Source organism: Vanessa cardui, chromosome 17, assembly GCF_905220365.1.
Source record: "Vanessa cardui chromosome 17, ilVanCard2.1, whole genome shotgun sequence".
NCBI lineage: Eukaryota > Metazoa > Arthropoda > Insecta > Lepidoptera > Nymphalidae > Vanessa > Vanessa cardui.
The window spans coordinates 4,052,008-4,074,214 of record NC_061139.1 but is presented as its reverse complement, the minus strand read 5'-3'; the positions used below and the strand labels follow the sequence as shown (position 1 = coordinate 4,074,214).

Here is a 22,207-nt window from a genome sequence, read left to right as displayed (position 1 = left end):
ACTACTCTCATTTCACGTATACACGGAACAGAAGTATGTTGTATGTAATTTTTTCTTTTAGTATTGATTTCAATTTAAAACATTGGAACGATAAGTTAAGTTATAAAAATTTTAAGTACTTTCCGAACCTATAACAGGTTCTCTTTTAATTTCATTGTAAACTACAGTCACTCTATATCTACATGTAACGCCGAAATTATGAAAAGTATTGTTAATGAAATTTTTAATATAAAATAAATTATTTCAGTTAGCATCGGAGTTTGTTGAAAAAAATTACTTTAATTTTGTTTTTTTATTTCTTATACAGCCACAGCACCGCTCTCTAACCGGCCAGTAACTTTGTTCTCTAAAATTATTTTTTTGTTAAATCGTAACAATTTAGTTTTCCAATCCTCTTAACTGGACATGTATGGCTGAAGCTTGTCAAAATGAGACAATAACCGATTTTTCAGATGTGATCATTACAAATTGCTTTGAGCCTACTTGATTATAAAACAGGATGGTAAATAATAAAACATAAAGGGTAAAAATTTGTTTAATTATTTGCTCCATATTTACATTTCTTACCTTATACAAAAAGGTATACTTATGACTAGTAAAATATGCAATTTACAACATTTATTTACAAAACTTATAAAACATTTTAAAAATTCACTATATATTTACAACAATAAAATAATCTATTTTGGCATTCAAACAAACAAGCATTTAATTAAAACATCAGTGATTATATCAATGTCAACAGTCTTTTCATACTCACATAAGATAAAAACTAGTTCAGATGTTCATTTAAGATAGCAATATAAAAATATAACAATTGCACCTTTACCTTAACAACGATCGGAGCTATATATTATTACTCTAAGATATCACCCACAGAACGTATTGCAGATTATATACTCTTCAGAAGCCAGCCGTCGTCAGCATTCCTTAAATATCACGCAGGACCCTAGGACAGCAGTGAGATATTAAAGTAAGTTATTAACAGTTTCGTTTACGTTGTTAATCAAAAAGTTTTACATGTGTTTCGAACCACCAATGTAGGTATCAATGTACAAAGACATATTCTACTGCAATATATAAGTAAGTCTTATAGTAGACTCGTTTGAAAGGTGCACAGTATGTACAGGCACAATTGAAATAACATTGTATAGTGTCCAAGATTTTTGGCGCATTAGCAACGTAATGAATGGCTAATACAGCCGTGACCTATTTGACAGTAAGCGTACGGATTTAAAAAAAAAATCTTTTCCTTTATTTAATCTACTTCGGTTACTCGTGCACTCACCTCGTCCAAGAAGGCGAGCGGCGCGCTCTGGTGCGCGGCGCTGATGATGTCCTGCAGGCAGCGCGCGAACTCGTCGATGACGTCACGCATGGGGTCCGCCTCCTGCCGCTCCTCGTCCTCCTTGTTGTCCACGGCGGCCGCGATGAGGCACTGGCACACCGCCTCGATTACCTCCGTCGTCATGAAGCTGCACGGCTGCCTGCGGGACGAAGCGAGGCGGTTAGGTGGGCGGCGGGGGCGGGGGGAGAGCGCGGGGCGGGGCGGGGAGCGCGGTGCGGCACGCACTTGGCCTCGGCGAGCGGCGGCGGGCGGAAGTGCGGCGCGGGGCGGGCGGGCGCGGCGCGCGCGGGGTCGCGGCGGCGCGCGCGCTCCAGCGTCTCCTCCACGTTGCGGCAGCCGACGCACTTGCAGATCGACGAGCACGCTATTTTCGCCTGAACGAACGAACGGTGAGTGAGTGAGTTAGTTACGAGAGCTCGACGTGTTAGATTATGACGCCGATCATCACCTCGTAGCATTCGCAGTAGTTCTTAAGGCAGCCGCTTCTTTTGCAGTTACACCCTTTATTGTGCCGCCGAATCATCTCCGGGCCTCCGATTTTAGCTTTGCCTATTTTTGGTCTGTAAGTTAAATTTATTTATATTTTTATTCAATTGATATTTAATTCGATTTAGTATTCGTAGGAAAACTTCTACAATAACGACCTGAAAGCGTTCGGGTTCCGGTCTAGACATCCCCTTATGGCTTTCTGTCTCAATTCCTCGTTTTCCAGGTTATTATGGCAATTGTTACAGTTGCAGCGATTACAAAACTCGCCGTTCGCGAAACAGTCGCAATACAGCTTGAGACATTGCGACTTTGTGCAGTTGCAGGCTTTGCGAGGTCGCAAGCCTAGATCAGTTGCTGCGATATCTGAAAAGTATCATATAAATAAATTAAATAAAAAAATATTATATTAATGCATGCCAGCAACCAAACAGCATTTGCTTAATTGGATTATTATTTTGGTACATAAGATAATAATATTTTTTATTCATTAACAAACTTTTCTATACGTTATTTGAGGGTGGTGTACGAAAATTATATTGAGATCAATAAACATTTAAACAGACAAGTTATATTTCGTAATTCTAGGTAACATGTTCTTTATTACTTAGTACCTGATTCTGAGAGTGCTGGAGTATTTGGGGACTGATATGTATTATTGGCTGATTCTCCTTCAATGTTTATCATGCTGTCTGACCTTTGGGAATTATCCTGTGAAGTTATTATAGAATTAAGCAAATGAATAACTATATCACTTAACCTTGTAATGAAACAAAGCAATAAATTTATTCGCTTACTAAGGTGTTCTGTCCCTCGGAGACCATAATTTCGAACTCGTCGTAGTTAGAGGGAATAACGATAAGTGGATGTTCATCCGATCTGCCGCTAGCGTCGTGCGGCCCTGCTCCGTCTGTGCTTTTATCTAGTTCTGACGGACTCTATAAAAAAAAATTAAACTATGTGAAATAGTGCATTCTTATTAAGTTAATAAATTAACAGCACACTACCCAATTAAGGTTACATAGCTTACTTACGTAAGTGAATAGTTATCTAAAAATAATTATTAAAAAACTTACAAAATTATATTATCAACAACAACAACAACAGCCTGTAAATTCCCACTGCTGGGCTAAAGGCCTCCTCTCCCTTTTGAGGAGATGGTTTCTGGAACATATTCCACCACGCTGTTCCAATGCAGGTTGGTGGAATACACATGTGGCAGAATTTCTATGAAATTTGTCACACGCAGGTTTCCTCACGATGTATTCCTTCACCGCTGAGCACAAGATGAATTATAAAGACAAATTAAGCACATGAAACAGCGGTGCTTGCCTGGGTTTGAACCCGCAATCATCGGTTAAGATGCACGCGTTCTAACCACTAGGCCACTTCGATATTTGTATATCAACTATTTATTATTTACTAAACAACTCGAAAGGAAGGCCTTTCGAAGCGTACTCACGGGACGACGGTTGAACTCGACTTCCACCTCGTTGACGTTCCCCTCCGCGACCGCCTTCTCGATGAGCGCACGCAGCTCGCTCTTAGAGTCCTCGTCCTGCGAGTGCGCGGGAGAGGCGGGCGGAGTGGGAGAGGCGGACGAGGCGGGCGAGGCCGGCGAGGCCGGCGAGGCGGGCGAGGCGGGCGACGGCGGCGACAGCGGCGCCAGCAGACTCTGCGACGAGCGGCCCGCTTGCTGCGGAACATAAATTATTTTCCCAATCAAATTCTGACAAAATGCTTTTATTACTTATAACTGTTACTAAGTAAACGTGAGACTACTTTTCTCGAGTTAAATAAATAAAAAAATGTTACTTACTGTGACTGCTGCAGTTTTTACGACAGGTGCTATCCTAACCAACTTCCGTGGAGGTTTGGGAGCCACTGCAAAATAATGTAAAGAAAACTCAAGATAACACAAATATTAATTGAAACTGAAATCAGTGATAAATCTATAAAATAAAACTGCAATATTTAACTAATCAAAAATGTACTATAAAAATATTTTGATGGCCAGAGAAGTTGTTACCTTTGGAAGTAAAATTAAAGTAGATATAAGTAGTTGAGCGGAATAGTGTTGAATTATTTTATAAATATATTATATGTGAATCTTAGTTTTTTCATCTCTACTCTTTATGCCATTGGAACAAACTATGTCAATTTCGCTAGGTCTGTAACACTTAACAAAACACTCAATCTATCTTTTCTGTATAAACTGAAATTAGGCTATTTGACTGGTTTTTAAAATCAATTTTATATTATTTAGTAGACGTTAAGGAACCCACTAAAAGTTGTGTTTTTTATTTCTAGTACATATTTGCCGAAAAATATCATATTAAAAATAACGCGTAAAAACGCTACTTGGACAATATGGTGCTGCATTGAGGTCGGTGACGTCACTTTCCTGTATTTTAATCTGTGGTATATATAGTAGAAAAGCAAAGTGACTTCATGATAAGCCCGGCCAACCAGTAGCGTTTTGTGTCACGTTTGAAAATTTGCATTTTAATTTATGGATTTTCGTTACAACTTTCGTTAGTAAATAGCCATTTTTAAACTCATAACACTGATTACAATAATTCACAGTTTATTTTTAGCATTGTCAAATAGCCAATTGTATGCCTTACCTTTAGGGAGCGTATTCGTGTTCCCGGGTACGACTATTGAGGAAGCGATCTTCTCAGCACTCATCTGGATAAGATTGCCTGCAGCAAAATGTATTATTTAAATGTTCGGACTTTTATGATTAACATTTATTTGGTAAAAAATAATTTACAAAAAAATAAACCGACTTCAAAATTAGAAAACAGCTAGTGAAGTAATAATAAAAAAATATTATTTTCTAGGAAAGAAAAACCCAAATCTAAAACAGATTTGTCTAAGATATATCTAGTTCAGTACACACGTCAATTTTTTTGAGGTCGGTACCCGTCAGTTAGCAGCAGACGTGCTAATATTAAACTTGTGTTTGTTATGTGACCCCCCCCCCCAATCCCCAATGCTCAGTGAGTACTCACCCTTACCGTCTGAAAGCATGAAGGTCCTGGACGGCAACGTCAGCAGCGGCTTGGGCGGCGCCGGCTTTGATGAGTTCGTCACCACGCGAATGTACTGAATCTAAAAAATAATGTACACTTATTAATAAGGTTTAATGACCAAGTCTGTGTGAACCAGTGTATGATTTTATAAGCATTTTTTTTCTGATAACAATTCAAATGACCCGACGGTAAATCTTCACCACCGCTCCTCAAGAAGAGCGCCGTCGATATCCCCAACTAAGTTGTAATCGCCTTAAATTTTAATAAATCATCATTAAAATAATACCTGCTTGATGGTAAATTAACTAACCATGAAGTGGTAACTAATAGGCTATTTGACTGGTTTTTAAAATCCATTTTATATTATTTATTAGAGGTTAAGGAATCCAGTAAAAGTTGATTTCTTTATTTCTAGTACATACTTGCCGATAAATATCATATTAAAAATTCCATATTTAAATAACACGCGATAACGCTACATGGACAATATGGCGCTGCAATGGGGTCGGTGACGTCACTTTGCTGTATTTTAACCTGTGGTACATATAGTAGAAAAGCAAGGTTTACAAGAAAGTGACTTCATCATAAGCCCGGCCAATCAGGAGCGTTTTGTGTCACGTGACAAACGTTTGAAATAATGCCATATTTATGTATTGATTTTTGAATAAATTAAGTATTATTTTCAAGTTTCGTTAGTAAATAATCATTTTTAAACTCATAATCTACACTGATTACAATAATTCACAATTTATTTTTCGTGTTGTCAAATAGCCAATAAGACAAACTATAGCGAGGTTTCAAACGCTGGTGATAATAAACCAAGGTTATAGAATTGACAATGAAAGGAAAATTATATCCAATGGAAGTATATGTTTCGAAATTATAAGAAATAATATTTCTGTACCAAAGATAAGAAAAGTTACACTTACACCTTTTCCCGGCACATTGATCTGATGCAATTGTGAGCGTTGCGGTTCCGCTGCATTAGCTTCTTTTGCAACCTGCACCGAATAATTTTATCAATGATAATTTACTGCTAGTATTTGTCTATATATGTATAAGCATTTAACATGACCATGAGCATGAAATGACTCAGTATAAATTCAAGCAATTTTCGCCATAAAATCAAAAGATTAAATTACAATTCTGTTTCTGAAATATAAATAAACATTAAATTTATTATAATTTAAGCGATCACTAATGTACACACTGGAACTTACTTGGGTCGTTTTTGGAGGGGCTGAAGGTTTTAATATAACATTCTGCATGGGATTTGCTGAGATGACAACCTTTTGTTTCGTCCCCGTGCTCGATGACACACCTGTAAATGATTATTTTACTTGAGAATAAATAAACGGTGACGCCCTACATTTATATTAAATTAAATTAATTTTAAGAACTCAGTCTTTTAATATTCAATTAAAATACATGTTTAGGAAATACAAATATCCACCAATAAATTTGTTACCACATTATAATTACTTAGGGCCGGTGCGGGCATCAGTTTGGGCGTCGGTGACTTTAGAGATATAATTTCCTGTTTCTTGGCGATCTTCACTCCTTGCTTATTCGGTGTCGCCAGTAACATCTGTAACGTTAAAACATTGAAATAATGAATATGAAGAAATCATAAAATGATAAAATACTTCTTCATCGAGTATGGCTTTGTGCAATTTGTGTCTTTCAACTCCCAAGTCAGCAATATTTGTATGGTAGTTCCAATTCGAATGGAAGCACCCACTGTTACAAGGCACATTCATACATATCATCCTATTTACGATAGTACAATGACCGTCTTATATATATTAGCGAGCAGAGAGTATAGTACGACACAACTTAGATGTCGCATCGGCAAAATTCGTAAAACCGATCACATCCGAATTAAGTACGCTATCCCAAATTATCAACATTTATTTCTCATGCGAATATGATTTTTGCACAAACGTAATAACTTGTAATATCATATGACCTAATATATTCGTCAATTTGACGCGTCGATTTACATGCACTTGCTTTCTCTGACGCGTGAATCTATAGCGACGAATAGCGTTGAATGGCGCGATAGGGAGCTATTTCTATTGGTTGTGTAAATCGACAGTAATCGGTTTTATTTTCATTCCATTGCATTTTCCGATGCTACATCTAATTTGTGTCGTACTATACAGTGGTGACTAGAGGCCAGGAGTATGGTATATGTTTTACAGTGGGATGCAATATGAGCGTCACCTTGTTGGCGAGGGAGAGCGGCAGCGCGCTGTGCGGCACGGCCACGTAGCGCGGGGACTCGCCCTCCGCCGCCGCGCCCGCCCCCGCACCTGGAAGACACACCGCGTTACGCACTATATAACATTTCAGGACATCCCTTTGGATATAGACAATGCGAGGTTTTGCATACCTCCCATAGATTAAAATCTCTAGAAAGACAGCTCCACAGGATATGTGGTGAGAGACAATATTTATACAGACTCTGTATACTGCATAATGTAGTAACTCATATTAATTTAATTTTTTTTTATATGAAGTGAAATCAAAATCTTTAGCAAAATATATACTTAGTAATTTTTTTTAATTTGTCATACCTTGCATTGAAATTAACCTAGTCATGACGGGCTTTGTCTGTGATCCACTGGCAGCCTTTGTTGGAATTAATTGTGCCTGAAATAGATAGAATTAATGAAACCAATCAGACAATGAGTTACTCAGCACTTTATATTTTTATAAATTTTATATATATATATATATATATATATTTTTTTTTTTATCAAAATCATCAAATTCTATAAGACAAAATTATACATATATACCTGGTCTGAATCACTTCTAACATACTGAACAGTATTCATTCCCGATGAAGGTACCAGTTTAATTTTCTGTGTTGAAGATGGAACCATAATTTGGAACTGTTTGCCAATTTGTGCTGGAAAATACATTTATATTTATTATATTCCAATAATACAAACCCAAGCATAATAACTTGAACGGAAATTAATTACATTGAATATATGCAATAATGAGTTATGATACTTACTCAAAACAGTGTTTCCTTTAGTATTGCTCTGGACATTTCCTATAGAAACTTTCTTCACTAAACTGTTACTACGATTAGCAACGAGAGTTACTGGTTTAGGAGCAATAGCAAGCTGCTTGTTAGTTGTGTACGTCTTTGCTACAAGTTTAGGGGGTTTGGGTGCGATTGCCACTTGCCGGGGTGCAGTTGTTAATACTGCTGTATCATTCCTCCTTACAGTTGTAGCTGTGCGCATTGGAGACATAGTCTACAATCATTTTGATAAATTAATAAAACAACCTGACAAATAGTATCAAACTTTTATAAACAATATAGATGTTGCACCTCATGACACTTTTATGGAGCAAAAATGTAATTTCTAATTTAATTTTTAAAACTTAAATGTGCAAATGTGGGTGCAATAAAGAATTAATAAATAAATGACATAAAAGGACATTTACTGCATAGTTTTGCAGAAATTACTTAGGTTTTCTTAGTCTTCAAATTTAAATTTTTACATACAGTACAGGTTTTGTCACCAAATACCTCTATATAATATATAATCAATATAAATAAAATGGTAAAATATATAATGAAACGTACAACAAATCAATGCAAACATAAAACATACCTTTACAGCAATAATTTTGTGCTGTACGGGTTCTTTTTTGACTGTCACCATTTGTGGTTGAAATGCTAGATCGATCATGGTGTCTCCCTGAGATGACAGCATGTGTTGTTGCTGCAATTATATGATAATAAATATATATTAACATCATTTAAGAATAATCACATATAATTGGATTTATTTTCAATATGCCACATAGTTTGTTATTATTAAGTATAGTTATAACAATTATAATATCTCCATTATCTCTCAGTCTATTTACAAAAACATAAAATTATACAAAATAATAAAATTAAAAATACTAAGAAGAATTTCATATTCCTAATAAGAAATGTTTCCATATTCAGTTATTTGAATAATTTTTTTTTATATAAGTTTAAAAATTATTACACATAAATTTACTCACATTAGATTCCACTGTTGTAGTCAGTCCTGTAGTTTGATCACTCTGTACCGAATATTCCTGAAGCGAGAACTGATCTCCCATAAAATCTGAAACTGCCAACTTATATAATGTATGACTTTATTTGTTTAATACATTTCAATTTCTTATTATCTTGTCATGATTTTTTATTGATTATTTGGTTGGTTTGTCGACAAACTTTTATTTGTTTGACAACAATTTTTTTAATAATTTTTTTCAATTAAATATAATATATTGATTACCTCTAATAAATTCAATACAATGAATAATCCGTTTTACCACTACTTTGAATTCTTTAATTACTTAATTATAAATTAAGACATGTATAATGATACACTTTTTATACCATTTCACTGAAATATTATATTTCTTAAAAAATTGTATACTTTCCTAAAAACGTAATTGACTCATCGTTTTATTAATAGATTGATTAGTTTAAGTATTATTTACAATTAAAACTGCAATTTTACCAATAATTTCTTCACCACCAGTATCCATAAGCATAGAATGATCTTCGTTGTGGGCAAACTCCATTGGTATATTTTCCACTTGACCTGTATGTTGTTCTAGGACCATGTCTGCTTGATTAACCACAGTGTCTTCAGAATGCTCAAAATCAACCTTTGGTACATTAAATTACATGAATTATGTTTAGGTAACTGGTAATAAAACTATAAGCTGAATATATTTGTATATTATTCGTAAGTATAATTATATTCCAAGTTACTTAAACTAAAGAATGAGGGAATACTTTTTTAAAGTATCCCTAAGATAGAACAAAAAAGAAACAAATAAAAACAACTAAATAAGTCATATATACATACACCCATATCACTCTCCAAGTTCAAAGAATCGTCTAAGTTATGATCCATATTGCTTAACTGTTGATTTACAATATAAGTACAATTCTAAAAGTATTTTACAAGGCACTCAATCAAAGAAATCATGATAAATCACTAGATTTTTGAGTTCAAAAGAGGCCGCCATTTTAACTTGTCAAATAATCCCAGCCTCTCCCGCAGGTCGCCACGGTTGAAAACAAATTGTCTTAAACACGAAACACTAATATTGAGAAAAACACTGACATATAAAGAAATTGTATATTTTCCAAAGATAAATCTAATATATTTCATGCATTAGCACAGTAAAAAATAATGATTGAATGTTTTTCTATTGAAGAACAACTCAAAATTCGTGTAAAATATTATGGCGCTTGTTTCAATTTTTAGACGTCAAAAATCAAAATAGAGGGTGCCAACTTAAAGATTTGAATTGTTTATGACCATAACGTAATTGATGCGTTCATTTAATTTTAAAAACTTCATTAAACATAATGCGTATATACTCTACTGCTTATATTATTGTAGATGTTATTTTCAAAAATTAAGTTAAGACAATTAAAATTAAAATTTACAAATATATCTGCACTATATTTCTATGGATACTCAATTTTATTAATAATTTGTTTAAGGGAGGGAAGGGAATTTAATAATAATTGTATAAGTATTAAATGTGAAATGAACCAATTTAGAAATCTCGCTGTTATATGTCAGTTAGGGTAGGTAAGGCATTAGAATAAAAAACTGAAAACTCTTTGGGCAGCTTGTTGATTGTCAAATGTCAAATTGTCAATTCAATAGACATAAAATTCTGAAGAAAGAAATACTAATTAATACCGATAATAAGTTAATGCGATATAAAAACAACAATGCTTATTAATTTGCAAAGTGTTCGGCAATATTTAAGTGAGCTTCGAAATTCAGGAGGATTACATAAAGATCAAGCCGAAAAGTAAGTATCTCGCATGTATTAACAATATTAAATGTGTATCCCTTGTATGCATGGTTTTTTACGAAGGTGTAATATTATTTATTAATTAAATTCCAGATACCGTTATGTATTAATGGAAATTCTTAAAAACACGGAAGGAGAACTGGCCGAGTGTTTGAAAGTATTTGTGGAAGCAAGTATGTTCAGCTTAATCTTTGTTTTCTTTCAAATAACAGCGCAATATTATTATGGTTTTATTAAATTTTCTTTTTCAAATAATAAATAACTGTAGCGTACTTGATGTGATTATTTAAAGCTTAATTATATTAATGTTTCGTAAATGTTATTATAAGGTAGTAAACTATACTACTATATAATAGTAATTATTTTATAAAATAATGTACTTGTTTCAGTTGTAAATGAAAATGTTAGTTTAGTGATATCAAGACAGCTTCTCACCGATGTTAGTACACATTTAGCATTGTTGCCTGATAATGTCTCACAAGAGGTATCACATTTTTCCTTGGATGTGATACAGCCGAGAGTAATATCATTTGAAGAACAGGTAAATATTCATATACAATATGAATACTGGGAAATGTCGATAAATGTTATGCAAATAGTATTAGTTTTATCATACTACTTAAATTATAAACTTTCACATCACAGGTAGCAAGTATTAGACAGCATCTAGCCGATATTTATGAACGAAATCAGAATTGGAAGGAAGCAGCAAATGTTCTTGTCGGTATTCCATTGGAGACTGGACAAAAGTATGTAAATCATGTAAATTCAATACTTATATTAATATTAGTTGGTAATTTACAGCTAGTTTAATATATTTATTTTCTTGTTGTGTCCGCTGAAATAGGTTCCTCCAAGTTACTTTATTAGATTGGCCCCAATATTTACATAAGCATTGAGAATATGTAAAGATGATAATTAAAGTCAATATTATTTTTATATCATGTCTCTTGTTTTTTTATTAAATGTAATATATATATACGATAATATTAATACTGTGATACTTTTATGTAAATCATTGAATACTTGATTACATTTGTCAATTACGTTAATACTAATAATAACTTTTATAATTATGTAATTTTTATTTTCAGGCAATATTCTGTAGACTACAAGTTGGAAACATATTTAAAGATAGCTCGACTCTACTTAGAAGTTGATGATCCTGTACAGGCTGAGGCATTTGTTAATAGAGCTTCCCTGTTACAAGCAGAGACAACAAATGAACAGCTACAAATATATTACAAAGTCTGTTATGCAAGAGTTTTAGATTATAGAAGGTAAATAGAGATTTATATAATTTCTTTTACACTTATTTCTGTAATATTTCTAATTATAACAGTAAATTTGTCAGTAGCTACTAAAGAAAATTGAAACAAAAAATTAGTTTGACATAAAGAGTAGAAAAAGGTTTTACTTATATTAGTATGTAGATAATAGTCTTAAATATTAATGAAATTGAAATGTGTCTAAATAATAATTGTTTGATGGATATTGCTGAGCGGTGTGTAAGGTAAGAGACCAGCTACAGTGATATGTTTCTGAAAAGTACCAACAAAGCGCATCAGACTGAAAATAATGTGATTTCAATACCAGTAGGATAATTTTACAACAGTGCTCACATTGTTTGCAAATATGTTTGTGTATAATTATAGTATAATTTTATATATTTTTCTGATACAACTACAATATAACTAAAATTTTTATTTTTAAAAACAACAAATTCTATCTGTTTTTCTGTAGGAAATTCATAGAAGCAGCACAGAGATACAATGAGTTATCATACCGCAATATCATACATGAGGATGAAAGGATGACATGTCTTAGGAATGCACTTATTTGCACAGTTCTTGCTTCTGCGGGTGAGTAAATATATTCTTTATTAACTATTTTATATCTAATGCTGCCTGCACTTTATTTGTGTTGAATTTCTTGCTTAATTTTTTTTTTATGTATATTAATTTTTTTTTAAAAAGGTATTGCATTTACCAGTCTGTCTTCATGTTAAATGTGAATAATTTATTAAAGTAATTACTATATAAAACAATGATTCATTTAATACTAAAATTATCCATGTTAAACAAAAATTATATTACTATATATTATAATAGTTTAGAAAAAAAACACTGTTAGTTGGTTATTCTCAGGTCTAAGGATGTTATACCAGAATTATTGGCAGATTTTAGACTTTGACTAAAATAATTCAGAAAATATTTCAATTGTTAATAAGTAAAAGGCAAATTCCAGGGCAGCAGCGATCTAGAATGCTAGCGACCTTGTTCAAGGATGAGCGTTGCCAGCAACTACCAGCATACTCCATATTAGAGAAGATGTATTTGGATCGCATCATTCGTCGTTCTGAACTACACGAGTTTGAAGCATTAATGCAGACTCATCAAAAGGTACCAATGTTTGTCTCAACTTTTGTATTTCATCAAAGTAATTTAAATTTCTAGTCTGCTCTTATCACCTCTCTTAGACTATGCTAAAATTATCCATAGAAATTTTTTATATTATTCACGATGCTCAAAGATGGATTTTTGAAAAGAACTCTTAAGAGATTTAAACGGAGAATGAAAGTATGTATTTTTTTATGGCTTTTCTTTGTGCCAAGAGGGCACAGATTATTTCGCCAATGTCACGTGCGATGGAGAAGACACGATGGAGATTGAACGGTGCAGTCGAGATTGCAGGCTTAAATTAATTTTAAGGGCACAATAGTAGTGGTCCGTAGGCGTACTAAGCACGTCCTACACGATCCCGTCGACAGACTCACTGCCGACAACACTACCCAGATAGGTACAGACAACACACACCGACCCCGCCGGCGGGGTCGAGGTCCCTATTTACCGACACGTCGGCGCCTAGGCGCACGACGTTGAATGCACACGTCATTCCTCCCTGGAGTCGACGACGGCGTCCTAAGCCGAGGTCCGGCCTCATAGGAGGCACCCTTAGGATGCGCGTATTCTGAGCCCTTCAGTGGGCTCCCATCACTAGGCCTGAGCATATAGCTCGCCTACCCCGGTGACGCTGTAGAGGCCAATAGGGCCAACAGCAATACACATTTCGAAAAAAAAAAAAAAAATGAAAGTATGTAATTTATTTCAAAATAATAATTTAACGGTGACTGGTGGTTGGTCGGCTAGGCGACAACGTCGGACGGCTCGACGATCCTGGACCGCGCCGTGTTCGAGCACAACCTGCTGTCGGCCAGCAAGCTGTACAACAACATCACGTTCGAGGAGCTGGGCGCGCTGCTGGAGACGCCGCCCGCGCGCGCCGAGCGCATCGCGTCGCACATGATCAGCGAGGCGCGCATGAACGGCTACATCGACCAGATCAGCGCCGTCGTGCACTTCGAGAGTGAGCATCACCACTATACATGGATATATTAATAATTTTTTTTTTTTTTTTTAATAACACAGACTTCAAAGTGATCATTAAAAAGTAATAAAATAATTCGATTTAAACAAGTATTATTGAAGTCGGACGATTTTGAGTGAAAAACAAAATTTAGAAATATTTACATACGATCGGCCGATTTTTAATGATCACTTTGAAGTCGGTGTTATTTTTTAGAAAAAATATTTTATTTTACTTAATTTTTAGAGTTATTTTCTCAAAATAGAAATTTAAAGTCCTTATGTAACAAATGTTTATTTGTTGATTTTTTCAAAAAGCGCTGAACCTATTTCAATCAAACTTATATGGGACTACTTCTGGAGCATGATATACCAAACAATAACATAATAAAAAAAATGTTTATTGAAGCTGTACTTCTTTTCATAAAAGCTACGAAGAGGAGTATAAATCGATATATTAATGTTTAAAGAACTACTATTTCCTAACTCCTAGTAATTGAGGACTTACACCTTCCATCATCAGCTCAGCAGTATAACATTATGATTGCCAGAAACAAATGCCATTATAACTTCAGAAAATATGTAAAACACGGTACATGTGCCTATAAAATTTGAGGGTACCCCTCGATTTCTCCAGGATCCCATCATCAGACTCTGGTATCCTCATCATGGTACCATTCAAGGAGTATCTTCTTTCTAACTAAAAAAAAACATCAAAATCGGTTCAAAGTAATGTCACAACGCTATTAAGGCGATGCTGACTTAAATAACTTAGAAAATTGATTCTATTTGCAAATATTTACTTTCCGTAGATAAAATATGAAATCACTTCTCCGTACATTTGTGGTAACAAATATAACGATTTTGGATATGTTTTTATGTTATGCATTATTTCAGCTCGTGAGATCTTACCACAGTGGGACAAGCAGATTCAAAGTCTGTGCTATCAGGTGAACAGCCTAATTGAAAAGATAGCCGCCGCTGAACCGGAATGGATGGCCAAACTCATGGAAGAAGAAATGATTCAATAAAAACATAACCTGTCTTTATCTCTGTATATTTTATAAAATAAACTACTTTAGCATTTTTTTTTAAATTATTTCTTATATTTCTTCGTCGATTTCCTTTTAAATTGCTGATAGCTCTCCTATATTGTACAAAACAATACAAACCAACCATTTTTGATCAATATATCTTTACTTAGAGTAACCACTGATCCACTTGACTGCTAATTTCAAAATTACGATAAAAGCTTCATCGAAATTCAATTTGTATTTTTTTGTGAATCCATAATTGTTATTTTTAATTATTCAAGCATTGTCATTATTCTCATTTCCCAACTATTGGTTGATTTGAGATACAATGAGAGTATGAAGAAAAAATACATTCGAGGTTGATTGATTTATAAATTCATTAACGATTGTTGAAATTTATGAGATATAACAAAATATATTTTAAAAGAAATAGTTAAATCTATATACTAGAAATATAAAAAATAGGTGTTCGTATACTGCGGTTTGTTGTGCTTATTAATCCTAAACAGTACAATATTATAGGAGGAAGCCGATAGTAAACCAGTGTAAAGGCTTATATTTATATTACCAATGTGTAGGGAATAAATGAATTTCTAGTTTCGTATTTAATCTTTGACACAAATCTATATAAGATTGTTTTCGCTTTTTCCTCCCATGGCAACTGTCGAGGGTAAATTACATCATAATAACTAATAATATTTACACCATCACTTATTAAATACCTTTTTTTTTATAGTCCCTACTTATAGAAGAGTACTAGTGGCTCAATATTATATTACTAGCCAGGAGAAGGCTGTTTCATCCTTAACACAGTTTGATCCAAACATTTTACTGTATAAAGTAGCGCTAAGCAATGACCTTTACTGTAATGGATCATCGATATTGTGTAAACTATTTTTATTATTTAGACAGTAAAAAAATAATTAGCTCAATTCGAGAAAGTAAAATTATCTCAAATCGATTGATCAATAGCTGCTCGTCTAGACTTTATATGTGTAAAAAGATCTTATCACTTCGCATTTTCTCTATTACTATGTTCATGCATAAATAATACGTATTAAGTTCATTTTGTAAATAGATCTGATAGAATAATTTTAGTGAATAGATCTAAAAATAATCATCTATATTATTTGATGATGATTATTGATTTAAGTAGATATAAGGGAACAGTTAAGATATAAGGGAAATGAAAACAATATTGGTAGAAATAAATAAAATAATTCCAATAGACTATTCATTTTATTCTCAATCAATCAATAGGATACACACCATAGGTGTTTATTTACAAGATGATACAGCAGACATTGTAAGTTAATTCGATAAAATTATTTTGTAATAGATGAAAGGTTTATGTAGTACAGCATGCTTCAACATACATTATACAAAGAAACGCTAATAAATACTAGGAAAGAGCGCTCGTTGCCGATATATTTGATATACTGAAGAACGGCACTACTCAATTGCACCACATAGACTTGTAAAATTAATATTGCGTTACACGCATGGAATACTGTATAGCAGATGCATTCGATAATATGATTTGATTTATAATATACGCTTTTTCAGTAATAGTAACAGTTAAAGTGGTTTATGTATTATCTACAAGTCTAAAAGCCGCTGGCTTGATTAAATGCCTAGGGTTCAAGTTCTAGGGCGACGCCGACTTTGTGGCCTCCTGCGTTGAAGTTCTGTCCGTCGATAGCGGCGGAGAGCGTCAGAGTCACGCCTGTAAGATGAAATTATATAACATCATGTTTTCCATAAATCAAATTATGACAGGTTAAGATAAGACGGAGATTTGAGATAACAAAGAAATGTGATACAATGACAGTTATAATCGTGCAGTATTATGATAAGAAAATAAATCTTTTGTTATGTGTAATAAATGCTAAACACATACATAGACATTAAATTACATAACTATAAAAATCAGAGACAAAATGCTTTTTCCTGATAACATGAGAAAATTATATCAGAAATAGTGTTTGATGACTATGAAATAATCTTACAATTCAGAAACATATTTAAATATACAGATTTTGAAGAAAAAATTTCAAAAGTAACATATATCAAAGTCAGCAACAGTTATATATCTTACCTGGGCGGAGTTTCTGTTGGTAACCAAGACCAATGAGGGACTTGTTGTTAATCTTGGCGTGCAGTGAGGCATCCTGGTCAAGTGCAAATTTGGCACCAACTCCAAACAGAGTGTCTGAAGATCCAGAAGTCCATTTCATGCTGACACCACAGTCAAGCTTGTCCGATACCTTTTGGTAGATGGTACCACCAAATTCCTTGCCATTGTCACTGTTAAAATGATATAATATCAATAAATTGGGCTCCATATATAAACAAAGCTGTGCATATTTAATTATAGGCTATGCTTCTAAGATGTTACAAATAATATTATAAGCTTTTTCTTTAACTAAACTTTTGAGGGAATAAATAGTTAAAGTACTTTTTAAATCACTATTAAGATTTCAAAAGTTTTACTTTGTATATATAGTTTTTAGATTTTCTTATATTTAACTGAGCACCAAATTTTCAGGTTACTTTAAATGGCATTGCGTTACATAACATAAATGAATATTCATGAGTCACTTTTCATTACATTGTCAAGTGCTACCAGTATTAGTTATTTTTATACAAAGCATTAATATGGAGGTTACACTTGCAACGTCATGAGCAAATATTATATGTATGTAATTAATTTTGTTGATTTAATTTTTTTTGTCATTGATTATTTTGCTAATAGGATAACCAAAAATAAATAATTCTATTTAAGTATAAATGCAAATCAAGTCTCTTAATATATTAAGAGAACTACTTATGTACTTTTCAAGATCTTTGGTAACAATATAAATTAAATTATTTATGAGGGTCCATAGATTTATATTAAAATTAAAATAACTAGATTCAAATGGATCCTAAATTTTGCTTTTATTTATAGCAACTAAATTAGATACCTTTTTTTGCAGAACTACAAAAATATTTCAAAACTGGTCAGTATTAACATTATTTAACATAATGTACTGCTTTTTATTGCATGAAGGCAACATTCTGTAACCATAATTCTTACCAGTAAATGGTGGTGGTTTGATATTAACAGTAAAATAGGAACATAAATAATTTTGATAATTACTATATGTTTAATAATAATGCTTTCTATTAACATTTTAAAATATATTTAAATACTTACACATTGGTGTGCAGAGCAAAGTCATTGGTTTGGTAGCCGAAGGCAAAGTTGTTCTTGGAGAACTTAGCTTTCTGTGTGTCAAACTGTGTGTGTGCACCGGCAAGCCAGCCCTGGTACTTGAGCACAGCTGCAACATCCACAATGGGACCAGCCAAGTCGAGGTCTAGGTTGGTGTTGACAGCAACTGTCTCATTGGAAAAGGAGCTCTTCAGTTTACCAGTCTTGCTTCTGCAAAAAAACATTTGCATACATTTTAAACCCATTATCAAAATTAAGTGATTAATTATTAACAATTTATATATAATAATATATTTTATAATTAGTACTAAATAATTGTTTTATGGCATTACCCAGTTTGGGGTGCAAAGGTACCCTCAAGTGTAACCTTAAGACCAGCAGCAATCTTGTCTTGAATGGTAATATCTGTGGCCAATGTGTTGTCAGTGTTCCATTTTTCCGTGAAAGTCAGACCATAGTCTTTCACTGCATATTTGGATGAAAGACTCCCAAAGACCTGTTCAGGGATAGATGAATCAGAAATGTTAAAATTTTCAATTATAACTTATGCAGCAGGCATGAAGAAACAAATTATTGAATGAAGAAATTCTAATTGCTGATAAATTTAGTATGTCAACTAAATGGAATACCTAAAAAATATTCCAATAAGGTGGCATTATTAGTAGAAGTACATTATCATAATTTACCTTTCCGCTCTCCTGGTTAGAGGTGATGCCACTGCTAAACTCAACGCCTGACTCACTCTTGGTCTTTAAGTCAAGTTTGAAGACTCCAAAATGGTAGCCTTTGGAAAAGACATCATTGGCCTTCTTTCCAAGATCAGCATAGTATGGAGGAGACATATCCTGCAATGATTCCATATTTCATAATTCCGAAATGAAAACAGATAACTTTAAACAATTCGTAAAATACCATGTGCTCTTTCGTAATATTTAATTGTAACAATAACGCTTACAATAAAACTTAGGGCATTGAACTTTAGCTTGTGCTATAATTACTTTTTCAAAAATATAATAATATTTTTTCGAATTACTTTTTTAATGTTAAGGGTTAACTATTAAAAATACTAGTTAGTGCCAATCCTGCCAGATGTGTCAGGGTCAACAAAGAATTCGCAATACACTATTTACAAGAGACATTACAGCGGCAGTTATTACATAACATTCAAGGATTATAACATTGCCAATATGCAAATCCTTCTCATATATTTGAAATATGTATAGAAAATTAAGACAGAAATTGTTAATATATTGTGACCGTAAACTTGACCTTTGCCGAGAGATACTAAAATTGGTCTCTTAGCCAAAATTCACATGCTAATAACTCTACAGCAATCACCGAAAATTATGATTTTTTAAGTTGTATCAATATCTAATTAAAAAGATCTGCTTTGAACAATGAACTGAGGAGATTTTAATTCTCTCGTTAATATAGTATAGCTAAAATAATTAATAAATCACGTGTGACGTAGATACTTCCCCGGCTTATGCGTACTTTTGTAACCTAATAAGAAAATATATTTCAAGACCAAAATTGTAGTCTACAGCAAAATTGGTTATAAGGTACTTACTGTAGATAGTATTTATTCACTAAATGTAATAAAAACGTAGAATTCAGAGAATTCTTGGCAGTAACTTCACCTCCTGCACCGCACCACAAGACAGTTCTGATTTGCACAAGTAACGGCAAGAGGGCGTTATACACCGGACATAGCGTTATTGATATAAGTGTCTAACAAGTTTGTATTTTTTTATTACTTATAAAACCTAAATTATATAATAAGTTTTAAAATTTAATAAAATTTTTACTATTTTATTAAATAGAGATTTATTCTTACTCATTATATTATAGAATCATAATAAAATAAGTCTGAATTTGACTATTATTTAATGCAGCCTTGTTACGGTACCAGCCTACAGATAATTCAATCTAGTTCAATCAATATAAATAGTTAATGTGAATTGACTGACTTTTTTAGTAACTAAATCAAAACAAAAAAGAAAACTATATTTGAAAAAAAAAATAAACTAAAGCAGAGATTAATTCATTAAGTTTCTTAAAATATTATTTTGCCGCGAAATTGAAATATCTTTATATGTTATTACATTTAGAGTGTTAATAGAAGAAAAATTATTTTTAAATGACTAAAATAATTTTCTACTATAGTATTATTACAATTAAATTAACAGAGCAAAGATGACACAGTAGTTCAAATATGTGAATGCGGGTTCAAGCCATGGCAAGCGCCACTATATTTTTATGTTTCAGTTTCTACATCTTCATCTTGATAGATATAAATAAAAAGATGTACAACATCACATATGTACATCATGAATCGTGCTCAACCCTAAAAGTGCCAAATGAAAACCTACATTTTATGGATTCACCACCATCACTGGAACATTATGGCGGAGTCAGCTCCAAGCCAGTCCCAGTGGGTTTTGCTTTACTTTTATTTTAATTATTTTAACTAGATATTTAACAAAAAGCTATATCTTCAAATTGTTATTATTTTTATATTGAATATTGATAATTCTATAATTCATTTTTTACAAATTGTTTAGCTGTTTATTAGTATAACATAAAAGTTTATAAGTAGGGACTTACTGAGCACCATAATAATCTAGATTGCAAAACGTGATTTTCATTTTTCTCTTCGTCTTCACATGGGCAATCAATTCTATTGCCAGATTCATCTTTACAGATTACCATCTTTCCAATTGAGCCATCCTAAATTCGCAATACAACATATAATAATACGTAATTAGGTATAAGTCTTACTTGTGTAAGTAGGTAATGGGTGCTGGTTTTAATATTTTATAAATGAAAATAATTCATTTTAAAACATTTCAGTAGGTAATAAGCATTGAAATTATAATAAATTCTAGTTAGTTGTCAATTAAATACCTTATGGACATAAAACAAAATGTGTTTAAGTTTGTAAGTAAGAGTTCAATGCTATTAATAATTCTCAAAGAAATAGGTATTTATATCATTATTATAGTTAGGTATAGGTATTTTTTTTAATTATAATAAGCATTACTTACGGAACGGAGACATGGCACTGTTTCTCTTGTAACATCAGCGCTCACTATTGGAAATTTAAAACATTTTAAATAGTTATAAAGAAATAAATCACTAAAAACTGACATAATCAAGAAAAAAATTTTAGGTTATTAAAAATTCTGATATAGTTTTTTAATTATAAATAAGTACCAAGAGGCTAGATTACTAGATAATTTGAATATTATTAAATCTATGAGGCTTTTTTAGTTATTCAATATTTACCATTTATGTGTACTTATTTCGAATAAGTACTTATTTTTTATAATCACATTTCTTGATCTTTGATAATATACTTGTATGATAAACGATGCATCTCCATTTGCAACAGAGAATCGTATACAGACCATATTATTATGCACTCACTGATAATAATGTTTTGGCTGATCGATCTTATCTGACGTGTACTTGTTTAATGATCATACAATTTGTTTATATAGAACAACATTAGCGTGGCATAATACATACTGGCATTTTACAAGTCTTGGAGTAAATGAATACAGATAAGGTGTTCAAGATAGATATTGAAATAATTCATAGCATCTATTTTATAGATAATCGAAGAAAGTAGCTGCGCGTACACTGTAATCACTAAAAATGTGCCTACCTATTATTATTATTTTTTTGTTAGACATAAGTAGGAAAAACTTATTAGGAATTCTCATTATACAAATATCCCTATTTCATTTTCAAAATAAATAATATGTAAGCTACGAGAATCGAGAATGGAAAGATACATACTCTCCTTCTATATATATAACTCTCCAGTAAAACTTTGGAACCACGTAGAAGTGTTTTATGCA

General features: G+C 32.7%; 3 protein-coding genes across 5 annotated transcripts; 1 reads left to right on the top strand and 2 right to left on the bottom strand.

The window, feature by feature from the left end:
• Window positions 1–519: 519 nt before the first annotated feature.
• On the bottom strand, window positions 520–10,164 carry LOC124536907 (protein lin-54 homolog). Of its 3 annotated transcripts, none has more exons than XM_047113570.1 (22): window positions 9,756–10,164; window positions 9,402–9,552; window positions 8,914–9,005; window positions 8,511–8,621; window positions 7,901–8,147; window positions 7,677–7,789; window positions 7,452–7,527; window positions 7,099–7,187; window positions 6,355–6,460; window positions 6,093–6,193; window positions 5,802–5,873; window positions 4,852–4,951; window positions 4,462–4,539; window positions 3,654–3,718; window positions 3,297–3,530; window positions 2,632–2,772; window positions 2,449–2,545; window positions 1,993–2,200; window positions 1,797–1,908; window positions 1,574–1,722; window positions 1,289–1,487; window positions 520–949 (listed from the first exon to the last, which is right to left on the bottom strand). In XM_047113570.1, exons 1-22 carry the CDS (start codon window positions 9,801–9,803, stop codon window positions 938–940), a joined length of 2,601 nt encoding a protein of 866 aa, XP_046969526.1. In that variant the 5' UTR covers window positions 9,804–10,164; the 3' UTR covers window positions 520–937. The 3 variants fall into 3 exon arrangements, with proteins under 3 accessions (XP_046969526.1, XP_046969528.1, XP_046969527.1); XM_047113572.1 differs by having other exon boundaries at window positions 4,858–4,951; XM_047113571.1 differs by having other exon boundaries at window positions 8,914–8,999.
• Window positions 10,165–10,525: 361 nt separating this feature from the next.
• LOC124536952 (COP9 signalosome complex subunit 4) lies at window positions 10,526–15,189 on the top strand. The gene is made up of 9 exons (XM_047113622.1): window positions 10,526–10,722; window positions 10,819–10,898; window positions 11,115–11,266; window positions 11,371–11,474; window positions 11,820–12,005; window positions 12,469–12,587; window positions 12,973–13,127; window positions 13,875–14,091; window positions 14,988–15,189. The coding sequence occupies exons 1-9, from the start codon at window positions 10,640–10,642 to the stop codon at window positions 15,119–15,121; spliced, it is 1,230 nt and encodes a 409-aa protein (XP_046969578.1). The 5' UTR covers window positions 10,526–10,639; the 3' UTR covers window positions 15,122–15,189.
• A 1,155-nt stretch (window positions 15,190–16,344) lies between these two features.
• Window positions 16,345–20,066, bottom strand: LOC124536783 (voltage-dependent anion-selective channel-like). The gene is made up of 6 exons (XM_047113377.1): window positions 19,912–20,066; window positions 19,028–19,186; window positions 18,674–18,837; window positions 18,324–18,551; window positions 17,223–17,431; window positions 16,345–16,850 (listed from the first exon to the last, which is right to left on the bottom strand). Exons 2-6 carry the CDS (start codon window positions 19,181–19,183, stop codon window positions 16,759–16,761), a joined length of 849 nt encoding a protein of 282 aa, XP_046969333.1. The 5' UTR covers window positions 19,184–19,186; window positions 19,912–20,066; the 3' UTR covers window positions 16,345–16,758.
• Between the last annotated feature and the right edge of the window lie 2,141 nt (window positions 20,067–22,207).